Source organism: Lycium ferocissimum, chromosome 4 (assembly GCF_029784015.1).
Source record: "Lycium ferocissimum isolate CSIRO_LF1 chromosome 4, AGI_CSIRO_Lferr_CH_V1, whole genome shotgun sequence".
NCBI lineage: Eukaryota > Viridiplantae > Streptophyta > Magnoliopsida > Solanales > Solanaceae > Lycium > Lycium ferocissimum.
Genome location: NC_081345.1, coordinates 35,655,544 through 35,664,086, shown reverse-complemented (window position 1 = coordinate 35,664,086; position 8,543 = coordinate 35,655,544). Strand labels below are relative to the sequence as shown.

Sequence of the window (8,543 nt, the reverse complement as noted above, 5' to 3'; positions counted from 1 at the left end):
AATCAAGGTACTTACAATGTGGAGAGCCGGGATTTAAAAGTTTGCTCTTTCTTTGATAAGAACATTTTAGCAAAAAAGTGAAAAGGAAGCCGATCAAGGTACTTACAATGTGAAGAGCTGGGATTTAAAACTTTGCTCTTTCTTTGATAAGAACATTTTAGAATTTATTTTTGGTTGGAATGATTCGAGTTGTTTGTTTAGATTTTGGTGCGCCCTGCTCCATGTTCCAGCGAAGCAAATCAATTTTTAATAGAGCCATACCACTAACATCTTCTAAAGGAGACATGTTTAATGGCCTAGTTGTTAGAAAGTGGCGTTAAAATCTCTAGGAAGAAAGATGAAGTAAACACATAGATCAAATTTGAGTGCCGATATAGCATTATTCATAAATTTGAGTTCCAATACAGCACAATTCATCTGTAATTAAGCGAAGCAAATGATCGATTGATCAATTCAGAAAAAGGAGGAAGGAGGCTTGCAAGACATAACATCACATCCGCTACAACATTCAATGTAAAACTTACAATTAGGGCAGCTATCCACTTCAACATCTTCACCAATTATTTGACTAACAATCACTTTGTCCCATGACTGATCTACACGATTTTTGTTGCAACCGCTGACAAAAATTTGGGCTAACCCAGATTGTTTGTGCACTTCATAATACATCATTTAATAGGCAAAAGATCATTGTCAAAGATAAGTCCGGCTACCAACCTGACGATCGACGGCAAGCAGTGCAAAGTAAAAAAGCCAACATCAACATCCGGGAAAGCGAGGGCGTCCAACCTCGGGAAATTCATTGAAAAATTTAGCCGGGGAATTCAATCTGAAAACCGAGAGAATCCAATATAGGAGGAAGAGGGAAAAGCGAGATAGTCCGATTGGCTTTGAAGGACAAAAAACTTGAGAGAGAGAGAGAGAGAGAGAGAGAGTAGTAAGGATACAGAAAATTTTAAACGCTCGAATTAGCGAAGCACGTGTTTTCGTGGGCCGAATAGGTTTTTTTTCTTTTTTTCTTTCTCTTTTCGATCGAAAATCAATAAAAGTGGCAAAAAACTGTCAAAATAGATAAATAGAAATCTTTATCGTAGATTATCTTGCGCTCGTGCGCTTTTATATATATATATATATATATATATATATATATATATATATATATGATTTATCGTCTTTAGAATAACTTCAAACTCGTGAGTTTGAAGTTTTACACGCGTTTAAAGTTTGGCTTGTTAAAGGCTAATTTCAGACAACTTAGAAGCAAGCAATCTTTCGACATAGTTTAGTTTTGCCAAAATGTCAGACAATGGAGAAGCAAACAAACTTCTGACATATGCAACTAAAGTTTATATTTCCGAGCCAAATTTCGACATTTTTATCTCACTTATAAGATCATTGACAAGGAAAAATTGGATGACTGACCTTTAAGCATGAAATTTATGCATCCCCTCATGTCCCTCAAAATGTCCTTTTTCCTCAAGTACGAAATATCAAAGACATTAATAAATATCAAAACAACTCGATCATATTAGTTATAATCTAATTTAGATAATCAATCATGAATCGACTTGAAATGAATTATTTGTATTCATCCTGAATAAAAAATTACTACCTACTTAAGAGATCGATGGAAAGAGGTGACATATGGGAATGGAAAGCATCGATTTTTTCCCATCTATTATCAGCAGTATTCTCTCTACCCTCCTTATCATATTCTGTTATCACCATCTCAAATCAAAAACATTAATTAGTTTGATAATTTTTAAATACTTGCATGTTATTATCCAATTCAAAATTCATTCTGAAAATTATTTATACTGACACAAACAACAATGGAAATATCATTTTCTATTAGAAACATCACACTACACTGAATAAAAATAACTGTACAACACAAGAAAGGGAAAGTAAGGATGAGCTTATTTTTCCATTACAATACACCCTGCCTTACTATTCCTAAAACAAACAAACAAACAAAGACAATCCATTGGCAGAAATCAAAGCTTAAAAGACATTCTTTTTCATGCATGTACATCATCTCCAACCCAAACAAGATCAGCTTGTGACATCCAATGACAAGCTTCTCCTTTCCCAGGTAAAATATTCAACATTCTGAAAGCTGGATGATCAGCTGGCAATGAAGAAGTATTCTTATGACAAACAGCCAATGCTCTATTAACATGAGCATTAGTGTTTAAATCAACTAAATCCACAACATAAATATTAGTTGAAGAGAGCAAATGGCAAAAATAAGTAGCAAAAGGAAGAAAAATCTCATGGCATGAGACACTTTTTTGGGAATTAATTTTATGGAGTTTCTCAATTCTAAGTTCCCCTCCTGACCCTTCTTTGCTATTTGTTGTTAACGCAATTAGATGATTTTTTTTCAAGATAGTCTTTGAGAACTCTATCATTTCTTCTAAGGATTTTGCACATTTTTTTACTTCTCCTTTTAAAGTAGGTGCATTGCAACTGAGGATGGTAGTTTGTGTTGTATCTTTTGTTAATGGGGAAGAGAAAGTTTGAGGGAATAAATGTTGGAGGTGGTTTGAGTTAATGGAAATATTTGAGGCAATTTGAGAAGGAAGAAATGAGCGATGAGGGAATGGGTTCTCCAAGTTGTCAAGAGGGATTGTGTTTCCAGGTTTGAGGTTAGAGACTCTGAAGAAAGAGACTTCTCCAAGGTGATCATGATTTGAGTGTGAAGTTGCATAAACTTTGGCTTGATCAGGAATTCTGGTTGCATAGACTTTAGCTTGGTCAGGGATTCTGGTTGCATAGACCTTGGCTTGGTCTGGGATCCTGGACGGATAGACCTTGGCTTGATCAGTGATTCTAGTTGCATAAACCTTTGCTTGATCGGGTATTTTAGTTAAGTAGACGTTGGCTTGATCAGGAATTCTGGATGCATAGACCTTGGCTTGATCAGGTATTCTGGATGGATAGACCTTGGCTTGGTTGGGAATTTTGGAAGCATAAACCTTAGCTTGATCGGGGATTTTGGACAGATAGACCTTGGCTTGGTTAGGGATTTTGGACGGATAGACCTTGGCTTGGTCAGGGATTTTGGACGGATAGACCTTGGCTTGGTCAGGGATTCTGAACGCGTAGACCTTAGCTTGGTCAGGGATTTTCGAGGGATAAACTTTGGCTTGATTTGGGACTTTGGAAGCATAGACTTTGGCTTGATCAGGGATTTTGGATGCATAAACTTTGGCTTGATCAGGGATTTTGGACGCATAAATTTTATAGATTTTGACTGATCTGGCAAGAAGGGCACCTAAGGCATTAGTGTCGGAAGTACAAAAGATATCAGCAACCAAGCAACTTTGGGCATCAAAAGAGAACGACCCTTTGGACACTAATGAAGTGTAATATTCAGAGTCAATCTTGTTCATTGGAGACAATTTAGAAACAAGAGCCTGAGGCATGTCATTGACAACATTTTCTTTCCAAAATTTGAGCTGATTAGAACCCACATATGGTACAGAATTAGAAGTTGAAGAAGCAAAAGGAGACAAGACACTTAACAAGGAAAACATGAACCAATATGAAGTAAGCATTTTTTTTTTTTTGTGGGGAAGCCTTGATTAGTGTTTCTTGAGATTTTTTACCTCAAGAAACTTCCTTATTTATACTAGAAAAATCCCCTACATTTTGATAGTAAGTACACTTTGATAATCATAAAGTTCTTGAAATTATGTAAACTATACACAAGTAGAGGTCTCTTTTTCATGCAAATGGCCGATTTTAGATACCAATCGTAATTCTACCTTTTTTTAGCTTGAGACAAGACAATAGTTATATTGCGGTGGCTTGCATTAGCTAATTAAAAAGAGAAAATAATCATAGAAAAAGGTACTGGTTAGAGATGCATTTTTGTTACCAACTAGCAAACGATCAAGTTAAAAGCCAAGTGGATTATGCATAGACAAGATAAAAGGAGAAAGGAAAAAATAATGTAATAAAAGTAAAGCAACACAATTTCACTGGTAAATAACTGGCCCTCCAATAGGGTTATTTGTATTAAAAATGAAAGTGTGTCCACTAGCAAACTAAAGAGACTTGGTGCTTTCCTTGTGATGCATTATTCATGATTGAATCTACTTCGCAATAAGGCAAGCCAAAAATGGCATAAACAAGAAATATAAGAGAAATAAAGAAATGCAATTTAATTTTACATATACCGATGGTGTAAAGGTGCAATTTAATTTTACATATACCAATGGTGTAAAGAAATTTTATATTATTATATTCCTCAAAGAATATCTACAGTCAACTTTTCTTAAAAAATAGTATGATTTAAATATTAAAAATAAGGCCAGTAATATATTATAATAACTAAAGATAATCTGATAATATAAAATTTCCTTACCCTAGTGAGGTAATGAGCTAACTCAAAAAGTGCTTACATAGTTATTGGCCTTATACAATAATATATTTTTTGTACTCAAAATGATCACCACTTTTATAGTGGTATTAATATAATTAATATCTAAAGTTAGATGAAGAAAAGCGCAAATTAGAACGACATTTAGGCTGAAGATTTGGCTTAGCCCTTTGTCTAATCACCGATGATAAGCTTCCTTCCTGTTTGTTTATGGTATCTATTATTACTAGTTCATATGGATTAGTACTAACCCATTTGAAAAACAGAAAATTCTAACTAAAAAATAAGGAATCAAAAGAGGGGTTAAAAATTGTATTTTTTTTGTCCTTCCGCTATGGGTAAATTCTAATTTTAATCGCTGTGATATCTGACTGAGCACATTTAATCTTCAATTACTTGAAATGTGTGCAGTTTTGATCCCTTTGTATTACATTCACAAATTTTCAGAATTATTGATTGTTTCATCATTTAATCACCCATGTGTTATGTCAAACTTGTAGTGTAATATACTTCTAAAAACAATCCAATATAAAATATTTCCTACATAAATGGACGAAAAACACACATTTTAATTGGAGGTCAAATCTGTTGAGTCATATATTACAAGGACCAAAATCAAAATTTACTGTTAATTTAGAAACCAAAAGTTTTATTCTCCCATCAAAAGAAACTTTCTTTTTAAAATAAGTAATTAAAGTTCAAATTTCATCACACACAAAAAAAAAATGTTTTTTTTTTCTTTTTGTTATTCAGGAACACTCTCCTCTAAAAATAAAAAATTTCACGAATAGCGAAAACTTAGGAAAGCCATCAATTTCATAAATCACAACCCCGTATAATCCCTTACCAAAATTAAACCTAACAATTGCCATGAAAAATTTATCATCATGGCGAAATACATTAATCCCATTACAAATTCTTGTCCTCTTTTCATCATCGTTCTGATAATTTTCCTTTCTTCACCCTTACTTTCAAATGCTGAAAAAGAAGCTAGTTTCATAAATACCATGTTCCCCACAATTGAGGTAACATTAGCCAACGACAATAATTTCTCAATCTATTACATGTGCAGGGATTTCGACACAATTAACACCTTAACAATGCTTCCTCCAGGTGATAATTACAAATTTAACTTCTCACAAATTGCATTTCCTATGAGATGGTGTTATTTGTACATTAATCCACGTACACATGGATTCTTTTGGGCTTATAATGTGAGATCCAAATGTACCAAATGCTTTTGGAGTGTTACAAATTTCCCTTATTTATATAAAGCGGATCGTGTGAGGTGGGAACGTGAAAAGCTGTTTGTACCTGTTGGGTTCAATATTAATGATTATTTGATGAGGAGCATTTGATATTGTGATATATTATTTTATGGTAATTTTATAAGTCTTCTACATGAAAGGAAGATAGAGAGAGACGAGAATGTTGGATATATACATGGATTCAAAGGTTTATGAAGAGTTCTTTGATTTGAATGAGATATATACACAATCTTATGGTCATGATTTTATTTCTTTTTATCGGATTTTATAATAACTCCTTTAAATGCAAAAGCTTCTCTTTCACGCTTGAACATTTGACGCGTTGTTCAAGTTAAGCTTTCTTTTCAAGACATCCCTCTAACTTCACTATTTTCAAAAGAAGAAAGAAAGATCGAAAGCTCTCTTTTGTTGGCTTGGCAGCCCCAATCTCAAGACTGGGGCATTCGGTCTACTTATGGAGGAAGCATACTAGAAAAAGAATTGAAAGGATCTTCAAAAAAGAGCAAGGGGGCGATGGGCAGCCTTAGTCAGCCTTGTCTAGTAAAAGATGACTTTCGATTCCTAATCGACATAATTTTTTTTCTTTTCTTTTGTATAATTGAATTCGATGGGCAACAATATGAGTGTTATTCCACCAAATAACTCGAATTTTAGATCATTCACTCGATTTAACTACTCATGCCATGATGTTCTTCTTCTATTCTAAATCATCCTCTAGTTCTTTTTTGTAAAAAAGTATTTTTTTTATGGCCGTGGAAGGTAGAAGAGGAATGTGTTTTGGTAATTAGTAATGATAGACTTTAGAACAAGTTAAGATACTTTATTTATACTTTAAATGGATTTTAAATTTAAATTTGGTCAACATTTCACTAGTGAAGGTAAGAACTTTTAAATTCGATGGGCGTACGCGATCGAAGGGGCATCCTTTGTTTCAGGCATTTTAGATTACAAATATAAAACTATATTTACCTCGGCTTATGATATGGCTCTTTAGATGAAATTGAGTTACCCAAAAGAAAAAAAGGCACGGTACAATATTAAATAGTAACAGAGTCTGAGTTTCACAGATTTGAAACTAGTATAATTTAACCAGCTTATGATTTCTTTACATATATGTCTAATTTTAACATTTGTCTATTTGGTATGAAGGAACCTATTTTCAATTAAAAATAATATTTTTATAGAAAACATTGGAAATGTTGTTTAAGAGATATTCAGGGTTTGTAAAGTATTTAAATCATAACCACAATTCATGAGAGTCCCGTGTTTTCTGTGTTCCAATTTCAGGAAATAATGTCCCCTGTAGTTTAAAATTCGAGTGGACTGTGGAGTTTCATTGTCTCAAGTTTGAAACTTCAAATCGGCGGCGCTTAAACTTTAATTACTTTATAAATTTTGTCCGTGTTATAAATAGTGGTCCTAAAAGGTGTTATTTGTGCACTTCACCGCCATTCTTTTTTGGAAAAATGGACTGGCTTCAACATTTAGATCCAAAGTTCAAAGGGCAATTAGCACGATTTCCCTCTCTTGGGTGGTCTTTAATTTTTATCCCTCAAAATTGCTCGTCTTTAATTTTTCCCTTCGCCACTTTAAGTAATGAAAAATTGGTCGAAAATACCATTGGCAAGGTTTCATAGAAACTATGCCTATTCGAGGTAAAGTTATGCCTTAAGGCATAGTTTCTATGTAAAATGTGCCTTTTCTGGCATAGTTCTGTAGAAATTAAGTTATCATACAGAACTATGACACATGGCATAGTTTCTACGTAGTTACATAAAAACTATGCCATAGTTTCTATGCAACTACATGGAAATTATGCGTTGTCCTGCATAGTTCTGTAGAAATTAAGTTATCCTACAGAATTATGGACACAGTTTCTATGTAACTATATAGAAACTATGCCTTGTCCGACATAGTTCTGTAGGATACTACAGAAACTATGCATTATGACAACTTTACCCCCGAATAAGCATAGTTTCTATCAAAAACCTTGCCTCGCGAAATGATTTTCTTTTTACTCTGCTGGAGTTCGAACCCAGAATCTCTGATTTTATAGACCAACGAATAAGTGTACTTTGACCCACAAATTTTCATTAAATGAGAAGTAGGGACAAATATAAATAACTAGCGATTTGAGGAGCAAAAATTAAAGATCAGTCCATACGAAGGCCAATTCGCGCAAAAAAATGAAGTTCGGATGATGACAGGCCCAACTTCTCCTACACCAGAGTTTCTTCTCCTGCCCAAGTAACGGCACTCCCTATTTTGTGTTGATATTTAATTTTTGTCCCTCGTAACAAATCATTTTTTCTCAAATATAAGTTTATATTCTTCCATTATAATATCGCATAAGTTTTGTCTTGTCCATAAAAAACTTATGCCCCATTAGGCATAAGTTTGATTTTAAAGGGCAAATATTAATAATCAACCCATTTGAAGACCAAAAGTTAAAGACCAGCTCATTTGAAGGGAAACCGTGCAATTTCGTCCTCCCCCTTCTCTAGGGTTGCGTATCGGGTGGTTCGGTTCGGGTATGAATGTTATCGGTTAAACTTATCGGTTATCCGTTTGTAGACATGTTAAACTGTTAAAGAACCGTTAAGATATCGATCATTGGGTTATTGGTTAATCGGTTACTAATCGTTATCGGTTCGGTTATCGGTTCAACTGTTAAGATTTCACACAAAATATTTTTAAGAACAAAGAACACATTTTCAAAACTGGAAGTAGCTTCGAAACAAATTATCATTATACAACACAATAGTCCATCCAGTTGAGGCAAGAATCTAAAGCATATGATCAAAGTAGAGAACTCTTAAAGGTACCAATTTGTGAAATTCAAGTAGGAGAACCTGACCAATTTTAATGGATACAAGAGGATTGGA

The 8,543-nt window shown here is 33.9% G+C and overlaps 1 protein-coding gene across 1 annotated transcript; it reads right to left on the bottom strand.

Annotated features, from left to right (window-relative positions):
• Positions 1–1,818: 1,818 nt before the first annotated feature.
• LOC132054646 (BURP domain-containing protein 17-like) lies at positions 1,819–3,597 on the bottom strand. The gene has a single exon (XM_059446623.1). The coding sequence runs from the start codon at positions 3,561–3,563 to the stop codon at positions 2,022–2,024; it is 1,542 nt and encodes a 513-aa protein (XP_059302606.1). The 5' UTR covers positions 3,564–3,597; the 3' UTR covers positions 1,819–2,021.
• Between the last annotated feature and the right edge of the window lie 4,946 nt (positions 3,598–8,543).